Raw genomic sequence first — 14,526 nt, 5'->3', positions numbered from 1 at the left:
CAGGGCACCCAGCTGCTGGGCTCGAGCCCTGTGCGGCCTTGGAGACCTGCCTGCTCCACGTGGCTCTGGCAGGCCGTGCCCCGGGAAGTGGGCATGGCCTGCCCTGCCCTCCACTCACTCTCCGGGGAGACTCCGCTTTCTGGCTCGGAGACAACAGTTCTAGTCTGGACTCCAGAGAGGATCGGGCCAGCTGCCTGGCCTCCCAGGGCCTCAGTTTCTCCAGATGTAAACCCCGAGGCTGACGGGGGCTTTGTCTCCTGCACCTCCCTGAGCTGCCCGCCTCCCGCCCTCTCTCTGCAGGAAGTCTGTCATCCAGCTGGACCTCGCCAACACCAAGAAAGCGATGATCGTCCCCGCGTTCGAGACGCTGCGCTACCGGCTCTCCTTCCCCAAGTCCAAGGCAGAGCTGCTGTCGATGCTGGACATGGGGACACTCTTCACCTTCAGGTGAGTGCCCTCCTCCCCCTCACGGCTGGCTCCTGGGGATGCCCAGAGCTCTCTCCTCAATTCCGGAAACCCACACGCTAAAGCTGCTGGTCCAGACGTCTGTGGCTGACCTTGGACATTTTAAGGCCAAAAAAGCACCCCTGGCCCCAGACTTGGTCCTGGGAATATGCTTTGTCTTCCCCATGCCCCATGCACAGGGGGTGATGGGCATCATGGGCATCATGTGTCCAGATAGAAGGATGGGAAGGCTGTAGGAAGTTCAGCTTATTCTTGTTGACTCAGTTTACCCGCCTGCCTCCCGGCCTCGAATTCGCTCTTTTGTTTGCGTGTCCATGCATTCACCTGGCACGTGAGTCTTATCCTGTCAGCACCATGGGCGCTGCCTCCCTCACCCTTTTTTGGCGAGTGCATGAGAAATGCTAACTTACACCGTTGTTGGTATATGCAGTGTCTATTGCTGTAGAACAAATTGTCACACATTTAAAAGCTTGAAACCATAGAAATGTATTGCGGCACCGTCTTTAAGAGTGAGAAGTGCAGACACAGAAAAGCTGAATGGTCTGTTCAGGTGCCACCTGGCTCAGGGGTGGGCGAGGCTGCTCGTGGCTCCTCCTCCAGGCTCCCTGGTTGTTGGCAGAATTCTTTTCTTTTTTTTTTTCTTTTTTAATATATTTTATTGATTTTTCACAGAGAGGAAGGGAGAGGGATAGATAGAAATATTGATGAGAGAGAAACATCGATAAACTGCCTCCTGCCCACCTCCTACTGGGGATGTGCCCGCAACCAAGGTACATGCCCTTGACTGGAATCGAACCTGGGACCTTTGAGTCCACAGGCCGACGCTCTAGCCACTGAGCAAAACCAGTTAGGGCTCGGCGGAATTCTTTATCTTGAGATTGTAGGAATGAGGTCCCCATTTCCCAGCTGGTTCTCTGCCACGTGGCCCCCAGGCGCAGCTGGCACATGGTTCTTTGCTCTCTCTGGAGCCAGCTCTAAAGGCTCACAGGATTCGGGCTGGCTCACCATAGGAACCTCCCTTTCAATTAATTCAAGGTTAACTGATTAATTAAGGTTAACCTTCATCACGCCTACAAAGATCCCTCTTGCCACAGGATGTAACACAATCACAAGAGCGATATATTCACAGGATCTACCTCGAGAGGGAGAACATTTTAGAAAGGTAGTGTCGCAAGGGTCACCTTAGCCCTCAGCCTTCCTCAGTAGAATAACTTGGGTCGAGGCTGACCCGCAGTTCATTGCTTATAAATGCTCAGAGCTTCTCAGGAGTTCATCTTCCCTTCCACAGGGAGGGTCGATCTCCTTGCAAGTAAAGGATGCAGATTCGTTTCCTGGGACTGTCGTAACAAAATACTACACACTGGGCGGCTCAAAACCATGGAAATTTGCTCTCAGATCTGGAAGCCAGATGTGCCCGACCCAGGTGTGGGCAGGTTCCTGCTCCCACGGAAGGCTCCGGAGGAGAGTCCTTCCCTGCCTCTTTCTGTTTCCGGTGGCTGCCGGCCATCCTTGCTGTTCCTCACTTCAGTCCTGCCTGGTCTTCCTGGGACCGCCTTCCCTGTGGGTCCCTGTAGTCAGTTCACCTTTTATTATAAGGAGACCACCCAGACCCAGGGTGACCTCATCTGAATGTGGTCACATCTGCAGAGACCCTGTTTCCAACGAGGCCGCCTCCACAGGTCCTGGGGTGGACACTGAGCCTGTCTTCTGGGGCAGACACAGTTCAGGCCCCAACAAGGACTGTCTCAGCATCCACCTCTTCTTCCTCTCAGCCAGCAGCCCTGGGGGAGCTCAGCTTCCTTCCTCCCGCTCAACGGCTCTTCTCCCTGTGTCCCAGGTACCACGTCTGGACAAAAGGCCACGCACCCACGAACTTCGCCAAGTGGCGGACCGCCACCACGCCTTACCGGGTCGAGTGGGAGGCTGACTTCGAGCCGTACGTGGTGGTGAGGCGGGACTGCCCCGAGTACGACCGGAGGTTTGTGGGCTTCGGCTGGAACAAGGTGGCTCACATCATGGAACTGGACGCACAGGTGAGAGGAGAGGAGTGGCGTGGACCAGAGGCCGGGAAGGCGTAGGAGAGCCTTGGTCTTCGAGCTGAGAGACCTTAGAGATAAGAGAGTGGAGACGTGGGAGGGAAGGAAATGTGCTCAGAGACGTGGAGTGAGAATGTGACAGTGCTTATCCTCGGGGTATCAATTCCCAAATTATTCCTCTCTGCCCTTGTGTGAGAGTTGGGTCCCAGGCCAAGACCCAGACAAATATGGGTGCCTCGTGACAAGCCATCTCACCCCCTCCTCCTCACTCAATCTGGCTATATAGGCAAGCAAACAGTGACCTATCCCACTCAGCCTGTGAGTCATATAAATGCCACCCAGCGTGCAGCTAAGATCCAGCTGATTATTCCGCCCCATAACCAAGAGTGATATTTTTAGGCTGTAGTCACCCATGAAACCCTTCCATGCATACCGCCAATACTTACCGAGTACCTACTTCAGCAGCAGTCACTGACAGGATTCTAATAGGTTAAACCAAACCAGGGACTGCTGATTTTTCTGTCAAGGAACAGATAGTCAATTTTTTTGAGGGGGGGAGTGGGTTCTAGGCTCTCAACTCTGCTCCTGTCGTTCAGTCATAGACGGTGTCTGAACTAATGTGTATGGCTGTGTTCAATAAATCTTTATTTATAAAAACACCACACCGTGAAGCCTTGGCCAGGGTGGCTCAGTTGGCTGAGCGTCATCCCATTCACCAAAAGGTCACTGGTTTGAGTCCCAGTCAGGACACATACCCAGTTGCCAGTTGGATCCCCAGCTGGGCATATACAAGAGGCAACCAATTGATGGTTCTTTGTCACATAGGTGTTTCTCTCACTCTCACTCTCCCTTCCCCTCTCTCTAAAGTCAATAAAAACATATTTTTTTTTTAAAAAAGAAACACAATGTAGTGGGCCAGCCACACTGCAGTCAGTCAACCTTCTTTAAGCAAACAGAAGCAAAACGAATCTGGGTAAGTCCAGGAGGATTCCTGGATCCCTCCACCCCACCCTTTTTCTCCCCGTATGCTGTTCTCCAAGGCGCCCCCTCATGGAGCACAGTGGAAATGGTTCTCAACAAGAGCACTGCAAATTCAGGGGAAAGGATGGGTGCTGGGTGCCGGCTGCCCCGGAGTCACCCCGAGACCTCTCCAGCAGGTCCAATGTGTTTGGGAGCAGTCCCAGGCGTGTTCCATCAACATCTGGGTCTGAGAGCCACTGGTATAGACAGAAGGCTGTATAACAGTGTCCGTATTTAACAACGGAAAGCATGACCTGTAGTCTCCACACGTCCCGTCATCCTTGGAAGGGGCCCAGTGCTGCTCCCAGACAGAAGTGTGTAGTCCGCCTGGGCTTCTGCTTGGAGGAGAAGAAATGTGGCATTCACGCAGCCAGCAGCGTGGTGGAGGGGGCTGGCTCGAATAAAGCCTATTTTCCAGCACTGAGATCTGGGCTATGTTTGTTTTAGGCGGTTTAGACAGAGCCATTGAAAAGTCCTTGCTTATTTTCCTCTCTTTGCCAGTAGCACACGCCAAACATGATACTGCCCTTTCCAGCAATTTCAGGATATAACGGGTACACACGTGTCAGGTAATCCAGCCACACCTGTAGGGACAGGTGGATTGGTAGGTCTCTCTGTCTCCACATGAAATGTCTCGAGCAACTAAGCCTTTTCTTTCCCCTCCTTTCTTTTTTTTTTTAATATATATTTTTATTGACTTCAGAGAGGAAAGGACAGGGAGAGAAATGTCAGTGATGAGAGAGAGTCATTGATCAGCTGCCTCCTACACACCCCTACTGGGGATGGAGCCTGCAACCCAGACATGTGCCCTTGATCAGAATCGAACCCAGGACCCTTCAGTCCACAGGCTGACGCTCTATCCACTGAGCCAAACCAACTGGGGCTCTTTTCCCTTCTTTCTCACCATCAGCTGTCATTTCTTGCTGCTGTCAGAATTCCTTCATCTGGATTTTCCCTTTCCAAGTTTATTCTGCCCTGGATGACCAAAATTGATTAGGTGTTATGCCCAACACCAGCATACATAGATGCTGAGTGAAGGTGTGCCAGGTTCTCCTTTGAGTGACATGTCATAATGTTTGTCACCTGTTTTGCTATTCAGAGACATTTCTGTTTTTTGGCCTGAGTTTCTGTCTGTATCCTGTCACATAGAGGACACCATATGGTGGTGAGACTTGTAATAATATATGTAGGCGAGAGTTTTATTCTTGATGAAGTTTTTTTTTGTCCCTTCTCTGTCCCCTCCTTTGTGCTGACCTGTTGAGACTATCGGGTCAGATCACATCAAGTCCTGTGAGAAATCACCTAAACCTCATTTCATTGAGCAGAATAATCTCTCTTTCCAGAGCAACTGCACGGGCACGTGCTTACATTTATCAAGCACCTTTTATGGGCCATGAACTCTGCCCAGCACAATGCCAGCATTATTCCTCATCTTCCAAGGCCGGCATTATCGCTTTCATTTTATAGATGAGAAAACGAAGGCTCAGAGAAGCCAACCACTTTGTCCATCACCATGGGAATGCCACGGTGGTGCTGTCCATGGTGCTGCCCTCCTTGTTCATGTCCTTCCTCGCTTCATTCATTCCCTTAGTCATTCATTCATCCAGGTGGATCCATCACATGTTCCCCAGGGTTCTTGCAAGCGCTCAAGCTGCTCTTGTCTCCTTCCAGGAATACGAATTCACCGTGCTCCCCAACGCCTACATGATCCACATGCCTCACGCCCCCAGCTTCGACATCACCAAGTTCCGGTCCAACAAGCAATACCGCGTCTGTCTCAAAACCCTGAAGGAGGAGTTCCAGCAGGACATGTCCCGCCGCTATGGCTTTGCCGCCCTCAAATATCTCACGGCCGAGAACAACAGCTAGCACCACGAAGTCACCACCAGGGAGAGACAGACATTCTGCAGGGGAGGGGAGAGCCACTTGCTGTTTGGGGCCCAGCCTTGGAACTCAAAATGAAGCAATGCTGTTTTTTTTGTTTTGTTTTGTTTTTTTGTTTTGGTTTGTTTTTATTTGTCTCTTTGGCCCAACAAAGCTGCCTACACCACAGAGATCTGGGACAAGGATCCGTCCACGCCCACTCTGCCCCACGACAGCATTCCCAAAAGGTGGAAAACTGGCTCATCCCCAGGGTCTCTTCCAGAATGGGACATGGAGGGGTGAGAGGGAGCCATGGGGTTATCCTACCACAAAGCCACACAACCAAGGAGGTCTATAGAAGGTTCTCCTTGCTGTTTAAGAAAAGGAAGTGAGGGTGCTGGCCGTCAGCCATCCCAGGAAATAAAGGCAAAAGTGTCTTTTCGTTCGTCAAACTTCCGTCCTTGTCCTGCCAGATAGCTGAGTACCCAAGATGAGGGCAAGCCAATGATTGAAACCAACCATCTAAAAAAGATAAATAAGTCACCCGATGGGGACATTGTGGGTGGCGGGACCTGGAGGAAAGGTTGTTTGGTTCTTTGTCCTCAACGTCAATCTTGTTTTGATTTGTTTTTGTTGTGGGGGAGGGGGGCCAGTGTTCCTTTATTTGTTTTGGTATGGGAATCCAAAATAGAAAATCTGACCTTTTGAGGCTCTGACAGAAACATCAGCTGCCTCAACCCATACCCTCTATCCACCGTGGCCCAGCAGGGAGGAGGCGAATGCAGCCAGTAGTTGAACATGGGCCACCTTCTCCAGGGTCATCACTGAGGCCCGGTGACCTTGAATTACCCGCTTCTTCAGAATCCCAGGGCTAAGACGGACATAGGAAAACCAACTGTTTACCACCGGTCACATTTTCTGTTGGCAACGACTGATTCCTGGGGGAAGGGCTTCGAAGAGACTGGCTCGGTGCATGTGAAAGGCAAGAACCTCTCAGGCCTTTGGGAGAACTTCCGTAATCTGTGTGAGCCCCGTGCTGAAGACGTATGTGCCCGTTCGGAGATGTTCGAGACGAGCATGCGGGCTCCTCGGTTCATTCCCACTTCGCTGTGGTGGGGAGGAGGTCACGACCTCAGGCTCCCTTGGGACCTGCCCAGAGGGTAGGCAGGCACCTTCACTGGTTACACAGATGGAGGAGACACTGGACTTTTTACCCATTTTCTTGAATCTTCAATATTCATGTTGTGTTTACAATGATGGGAATGAGAGTCGATGCCCTACTCTGCGGGGCAGTCTGTATCGGGTTGCGATTTGCCCAGCGAACGCTGCATTCAATAAATGGAAGTATGGACTGTTTCTTCCCATCCCCTCCCACTCCTGTCAGAAGCTGTCGAGACACACTCAGTGTAGCGAGCCAACTTGAGAAACAGCAACTTTTCCACTTCCTGTTGCCGTTTCTTTTCTCTCATCATCTGAACCATAATCTTTTCCTCCTTGCCTGAGGTTAGATTTCACTCTATCCTCTAACACAGCACTGTCACACTTCCCACTTGGTTTCTATCTGAACACAGATGTTGGAGATATAGCAAATGGGGGCAGCAAGGTAAGTCACGGGCATCAGTAGAAAAGTGAGGCCCCACTCCTTTGACCTGGTGGTCCTAAGACACTCCACAGCAACCTGGTTTAGGAGAACGTGGATGTGTTATATGGTCAGGTGGATATTTCACTTGGATTTATTTTTAAAAATTAGGAAAACAACTCTTAGGACTAATCCTGAAACCAATGTAAATAAGTTTATGTGTGTGCACATATATATCACCCATGCATATTACAAAGTGAACCCATGAATATAGTAAAAAGTAAAGCATTCTTAAAGTGTTCAGATGACATGGGAAACCCCCTTTCTCCATTGGCGTGTGGCAATCAGCTCACAGGAACTCACTTCTGTGCATCCCTTTTCTTCTATGTTCAAGTGACATCACATCTATAGCTCAATATTGGCCATCCTAGGAGTAGCTATGCCACCAGTTAGGGCACCACCACCCGAGAGCTGGTTATTAAATATTTACCAGCATGCCAGTGCCTTCTCTTCCCTGTGTATACACACACGGGCACTAAGATATTCCCTCCCTTCTAGAGATGGCCACTGTTAACAGATATATTGATACAGCTTTTGGATTCATTACTACCAGCTACTTGAGCTAAATAGGACTGGTTCCTCAAGGTTAAAAATCTATGTTTAATTCCTTAAAGCGTTTTATTTTTTACATTTCTTTCCATGACACTTGAATCGTCCCCAGCCGCCTCGCTCTCACTGGCAGTCCTATGGGTCTTGTAGTGACCATATTATTCATCATCCAAACTGGGTCACCTCCAAGGATGAAGGAAGGTGCTAATTGCTTTGAGACAATAGGTACAAATTGAAGAATGGTGTAGCTTCACGGACACCGAGCTTAGAAATGCCAGAACCTGACACTACACACCAGCACGAGAAAACTCCATTTCCCCAAAGACAGGTGCCTGACATGTGGAGGTTGATCTCACTTAAGGCTGGAGCTTGGATGTTGGCTGATGCCCAGGTTCCATGTGGAGGCTGAGGTCTGCAGAGCCAGCCACGAGAATTCCCAGAATGTGCATTGGGAGCAGCAGTTCACAGCCGGCTCCTGTGGGGAGCCGCAGCCATTTGGACAGAGGCAATGGCTGTGGGTGTCGATTCCTTCCTATCCATTCCCTAGGGGACCACAAGCGTGTACACGGGTCACACTGGTGTTTTCCATTGGTGTGTGTTCAAATAGCCGATGCCATCTTGGCATTCAGCTGAAAGAAAAGGTTTCTCTGTAATATTCAGAATCTAAGGGAGCTAAAATTTATTGAGTAACACCACTAGGCGGAAGGACCTTCAGCATGCATTCACTCACTGAGTCACTGTAGCCAAAGGGGATATTACTATTTATAGATGAGGAAACAGAGCGAGTTTCCTCATCTATAAATAGTAATTTATTTATAAATTAAATAAATTACTATTTATTTAATTTATAAATTAAATAAATAGTAATTTATCCCCAAATTCATGTGATCCATACCTGGCAGAACCAGAATTTAAACCTTGGCCTATTTAGCCACAAAGCAAGCAATGTTCCTCCCTTCCCCACGAAGAAAGAAACAGGTTAAATATCGGCAGACAGAAGGATAGCAAGGTTATTAGATTTCTAGACTTTTTCCTTCAACATGCGTCTAATAACGCACACAGTCTAGACAGCAACCTCTCCTCTTGACTCCAAATCTTGCTACGCTCCTGGACATTCTGAAAATTTGTTCGAAATAGACCCGGGCAATCTCTAATCCTATTTCGACAGCGGAATCGACTCCAGGGGGCAGTAATTGATTCCCTGAAGGCTCCGGGTCACTGCACAGATGACAGGGCCCAGGTAGAGACACTGCTTTCAGCTCCCCCTTGGACTTCAGCTCAGCATCTGCCTCCAGGGACCTCCGAGTGTTGAGGGCCGGTTCACAGAGCACATATGTGCAGAGCTGACTAATGGCTTCTTTGTGCCCCATCGTGAAAGGACAGACCCTACTCTAATTCTGTTCCTTTCAAAGGCTCCACTGTCTGAGATAAGGCTGCATTTGTGATCACCAGGCCACTAGGGAGCTCTGTGTCAGTGGGAGAAACGTGATGAAAATCCCCTCTCTGACATGGTGTCTACATGCCATTGGTGGAGGTCATAAGAACCACCATTTAATGAACCAAGGCTTCAAGGTAGTTGGCACTCGTGTCCTCACCCCAACATTCTAATATAAAGAAGGTATTATTATTATTATTATTATTATTATTATTACTAAGTGAATGGAACCAGCCCTCAGAGAAATTATGTGACTCACCAAAAATCACACAGGTTGTCCAAGAGGGTATCAGAATTTGAACCAAAATCTGGCTGACTTCAAAAACCTCTACCTTTCCACTCCATGCTGTTGTCTCCTCAGATGATACCGAAATTAGCTTGGCTACTGGGCTTGTGCAGTCATATCTTCATGTAGGTCATGGTTATACTGTTTTCCCCCTCCTTGCTTTTTTAATCCTCAGGTTAATTTCCCAATGTAAAGCCATTGAAGTTTATGAAGTGTTGGTTATATGCATTCTAAGAAGTTTCAGACCTATGGAATCTAATGTCAGAGGGCCACCATGGTCCTGGTCTTCATCCATGTAACATAAATGTTCTTGGTATGTGCCCTCCAATGTCAAGGGATGGTTGGTGACAACTGAAAAGGAGATCCTGGGGCCACCACCAAAGTGTAGGGCTTCTCATTATGACTTTGGATGGAGTTGGTCTTTGGTTTGTTCCAACACATACAGATAGTCTTGAGACACAACATCTTCTGGAATGAACTTCTGGGAAGCGCTTCCAAGGTATAATACCAAGACCATCTGATCAGTGAGGCTGGGATGATGTCATGAAATGATTGACAGAGCTTGCTCAGAGCGAAACTCTTCCTCAGATTCCGGGTAAGTTGTGCTTCTGTGCTTCCAGAGGAAGAAATGGAAGGGTGGTATCAGACAGTTTCCTTGCAGTCATCACTATTTCTTTCTGCATGCCACAAATATTTATTGTGCAGCCGCTCTGCAAAGAGCACTGTGGAGACAACAGTGAGCCAGGCCCAGTCAGCTCTCCTGTGATGGACATTTACCTGGATAGCTGAAAAGCGAAGAGGTAATGCTATGGTAGGTTTCATCTTATTACATTCGTGCAAACAATTTTAGTTTATTGCTAAACTTGTAGTTTCAAACAGAAGAGTCACAAATTGCACCAGTAACTTACATGCCCATCATTTCGATTCACCAGTTGTTAACATTTAGTCACATATGCCTCATATCTCTGTCTACAGTATTTTTTCTAAAGCATTTGAGAGTGAATTGTAGGTGAATTGAATTGCCGTTCCCCTTTTAAATCTGAATATGTATTTTTTAAAAAATAGGGACATTATCTTATAGACTACAATGCAAGGGCCCAATGCAAGAAAGTTAACGTTGATACGAGACTATAGTCTAACACACAGTCTACTTTCAAAGTTTGCCAAATGTACTAATAATGTCTTCATAGCAGGAAAGACCTCCATCCCATTCCAGGGTCCAATCCAAGTTCAAATATTGTGTTTAGTCTCTAATCAGGAACAATGCCTTGGTCTTTCTCTACACTTTCTGACAGAGACATTTTTGAAGAGGGCTTTTTCTGTGCAGAAAATTCTCCAAGCAGGTCCAGAGCCTGGGAATGTCTGGAGGGGAAGAATAATGGTCATAGCAAGTGGAGTGTGGTCTAAGTAAAAGGGAATGTCCATTGTGAAGTGGGCTAAAGGTCAGTTCCCAAGGGAGGGGGTATAGATTCAGTTATTTGATCAGACCTAACACTACTGTGCCATCAGTTTACGTTTCTCATCTACGTTGTCCTGCCGGCCTCACAGGGCAGCCCTGTGATACAGGCAGGTGTCCACGCTTATTCTGATTTTACAGGTGAGGGTGGAGTGGAAGCTTACAGTGACCAACCCATCACCGTGCCCCTCCCTGGTCCCGAGAGGAAGTGGTCAGAGCTGGAGCTTGGGCCCCACTCTCAACTGCCAGTGCAGTGCTCTCGGCAGCCAGGAGCCGTCAGCCTAGCCAGACCAAGTGCGGGGTCAAAGCAGTTCATCAAAACACACACAGGAGCTGTCAGCGTCTGCGGGGGTTCATGAAGGGGAAAATAAAAGGCTCTGGTTGGCTGGAGGTGAATAAATAGAGGAAACAAAGGTTGGAAAGCTCACAATAAATCATCCAAGGATTGTCTTCAAGATTCCTGGTTGACCGAACAATAAACCGGGCGGGCAGAGAGCAGACAGCCAAGGAGGCTCTCCGATGGCTGGAGGGAGGAGGGATCCAGTGGGTGTTAAGCAGCTGCTGGGCTCGAGGTCCTGTGCTAGATGGGTGACCTGTGAGGTGGATGCTGTGGTCCTCATCTCTGGGTAAAGGGAGGAAGGTCAAAGGCCCGCAGTCCTACAGCTGGTAAGGGGTCCGCCAGGCTCTGAAATCCACAGCTTTCCATGAACACATGCCCCTGGGGGCCAGACCGATTCCACCTGGGACCTCTCAGGAGCGAATGAAAGAGGAGAGTCTCAGGGGCATGTTTTAAAATGCAGGTGTTATTATTATTCAGGGAGGATGAGGCCAACAGAGCAGGAGGTGATGAGCACTGGGAAGACAATTTGTGACAGTTCCAAGGGGAGAGGGCAGCCCCACCAAGGAGAGCCAAGTGGGTAAGCGCAAGGGGGGTCCAGAGGCAGAGGGAGGGGGGATGTGGGCCTTTGTTGTGCTTCCCAGGGAAGGCTCACTTGAGTTGGGGTGAGCAGGCGGGGACTAGCTAACTGCAACAATCTCAGAGGGCTCTGAGGTCGGGCTGTGGCCAGCTGTCTGGCACCTGGCCCTGGGATATTGGAGCAGGTTGTGGCCCAGAGGGTAGGATCTCCATGCAGGAGGTGGTGGCAGGTGAGAGCTTGGGTCGGTAGATTTGCATGTGGAAGGCTAGTCCCTGGGAGGGGCAGTCACTCCAGAGTCTACAAACCTCCAGGTGTCAGAAACACAGGGTTCTTACAGAAGAGCAGCATTCACCCAGGCAAACAGGTGGCATCACAAACCTTCCGGAGAGGCTGACGAGGTGCACCTGGGGCTTCACTCTCTGGAGCCCGAGTGGGACTCCACTCATCACATCGGGAGAGGCCTCTCCATGGCTTTCCCATGGTTGGTGAAAGTCAGGATGGGCATTGTGTTAATCACCCTGACAGCAAGTAATTGCAGGTCAAAGGACCCAAGTGGGCAAATTAATAGGAATTAAATGAGATTAATCAGAATAAACTCTGTTATTCCCTTATCAAGAATGTCAAGACATTGTGTAAAGGTGTGTCTGTGTGTGTGTGTGTGTGTGTGTCTGTGTATATGTGTTTGGGTCTCGTGTGGGTGTGTGTGTGTGTGTTTGTGCATGTGTATGTGTGTCTGTGTCTGTTTTGTGTGCATGTGTGTGTCTATGTGTGTGTCTGTGTGGGTAGTGCAAACCAGGCTCAAAAAAAAACCAAAGGTGTTTGACTGTGTAGGTGACCAGGAAAGTATGGTGTAGCAAGGGACTGAAAGACTGATTTCCCAAGTTTATTTTTTGCCCTGTGGATGTCTCATGGATATAAATAGAAATTGAATCTGCTCCTCTATTACTTATTCTTAAAGTTATTTGTCAGTGCGATTAAGTGTATGGAATGGAAATAGGAATCAGATAAACCCTTCAGCATTTCTTAGGATAAAGATACAATTTCTTATCACGGCTTATAGGGTGTGCAGGCTCTCTCTTCTGCCTCCGTATCTAACCTCATCTCACACCACACTCCAACCCACTGCCTGCCATGCCCTTGGCTTCTTCATACAGCTACCCATCAGTCACTCTTCACTTCTCTTCTCTAGCATCATTCCTTCAAGAGAGTGCTCACTGGCCTCTCTGCCCAAAATACCCCCTTTCCAATGATGCTCTCATAGCACCAAGTACTTCTGCTGTGTAACTGCTGTCACAGTTGAACTTCATATCGTTTATATAATGATTTGTTCCATGGCTGCCTCCCTGATAAGGCTGTGAGCTCTGGAGGTAGGTAACTAAAATGGTCTTTATTCACAGGGGCAGCTCAAGACCCTAACATGGAGTAGGTCCTAAGTAGATATTTGTGAGATGAATAAATAAATGAATGAATGTGGCCTCTCTTCCCACACCCATCTCTGTGGTAAACTATCTTTTCAATGACCACCACCTCCTAATCTGTTGGCCTCATCATCCCCAACTCAGCAAGTCACTTCCCTCCCTGAGCCTTCCTTTCTTCATCCGTGCAATGGAGGAATTGGTTGTGACCATTGATTTCTAAAGCCTTCCTGGTTTCTGTGCTGTTGTGGGCTGTTTAAAAGCTTTCTGTGTTTCTTCCTCATGGCAAGGAGAAAGGGGGTTCTTTAAAATATGGCATGGCAGCCGAAACTGGTTTGGCTCAATGGATAGAGCGTCGACTTGGGGACTGAAGGGTCCCGGGTTCGATTCCGGTCAAGGGCATGTACCTTGGTTGCGGGTATATCCCCAGTAGGGGGTGTGCAAGAGGCAGCTGATCGATGACTCTCTCTCATCGATGTTTCTAACTATCTCTCTCCCTTCTTCTCTGTACAAAATCAATAAAATATATTAAAAAAAAAAAGATATGGGATGGCAGAGGGGAAAGGGGGTACTTGTAATGTTGAAGGATGATCAGGGAAGTCCTCACTGATAAGTGTAGAGATTTGAAGGAAGAAAGAGTGTGAGCCATGTGGATATCTGAGAAAGAGCAGTCCAACTAGAAACAAACAAAAACATCTGCTGCAAAGGCCCTGAGGCAGGCTGGAGTAAGGTTAGCAAGAAGGCAAGGATGGCTAGAGCAAAGTGGGCTGGCAAAGAATGATAAACAATGAGGACCAAGAAGTAAGGCTTGGAGGGGACAAAATACATAGGGCCTGGTAGACCATTGTAGGACCCTTTTACTCAGAGTGGGATGAGAAATCTTGGGAGGGCTTTGAGCAGAGGAGTGACATGAACTTAGGGCCTAATTGGCTTCCTGAATGACAGCGAAAAGATGAGCTATTGTAAATTATGTTTGTATTTCCAATGGGTGTCAATTCTCTGCAGTTCCACTTCATAAACTCATGTCATGCCATAAAGATTCTTCAATTACTGAAGAAAACAAACGAATACAAATGGATGCCTAATAAGATACCCTTGGGATTCCAACTATTCATTCCCTCACTCTCTTCCCAATGGCCTCTGTGAGTCTAAAACATGCACCAGCTGGGAGTGAACATAGAATTTGAATTTTGTCTGAAAGATATTAACTATGAGAAATTCCCAGAATTGGATCTGCAAAATAAACCCAGAAAAAATACCTTTGTTGATGCCACAGTGGGCCAGTGGGAGGGTTATGTGAAAATGCACCTGTATTATCCTTAGCATAGTTCTTGGTATTATCCTGGGTGCTCAATAGATGCTAGTTTTCATTTGTCTCCTTCCTTTTCATACAATAATTAATATGAAAATGGGAGGCTGGGATTTGGGGCACATTGAGATCATGA

The 14,526-nt window shown here is 48.2% G+C and overlaps 1 protein-coding gene across 5 annotated transcripts in view; it reads left to right on the top strand.

Annotated features, from left to right (window-relative positions):
* LARGE1 (LARGE xylosyl- and glucuronyltransferase 1) overlaps positions 1 to 6,740 on the top strand; it is a 384,477-nt gene extending 377,737 nt beyond the window's left edge. For all 5 annotated transcript variants that reach the window (XM_084880160.1, XM_084880162.1, XM_084880159.1 and 2 more), the window contains 3 exons: positions 301 to 447; positions 2,303 to 2,498; positions 5,193 to 6,740. In XM_084880160.1, the coding sequence (XP_084736286.1) occupies positions 301 to 447; positions 2,303 to 2,498; positions 5,193 to 5,390 (541 nt within the window). In that variant the 3' untranslated portion in view covers positions 5,391 to 6,740. The remainder of the gene's footprint in view (positions 1 to 300; positions 448 to 2,302; positions 2,499 to 5,192) is intronic.
* The last annotated feature ends 7,786 nt before the right edge of the window (positions 6,741 to 14,526 follow it).

This window comes from Pipistrellus hanaki (assembly GCF_964339955.1).
Source record: "Pipistrellus hanaki genome assembly, chromosome: 3".
In the NCBI taxonomy this organism is placed as follows: Eukaryota; Metazoa; Chordata; class Mammalia; order Chiroptera; family Vespertilionidae; genus Pipistrellus; species Pipistrellus hanaki.
Note: the sequence above shows the minus strand (reverse complement) of the source record. Positions and strands in the feature narration are given on the sequence as shown.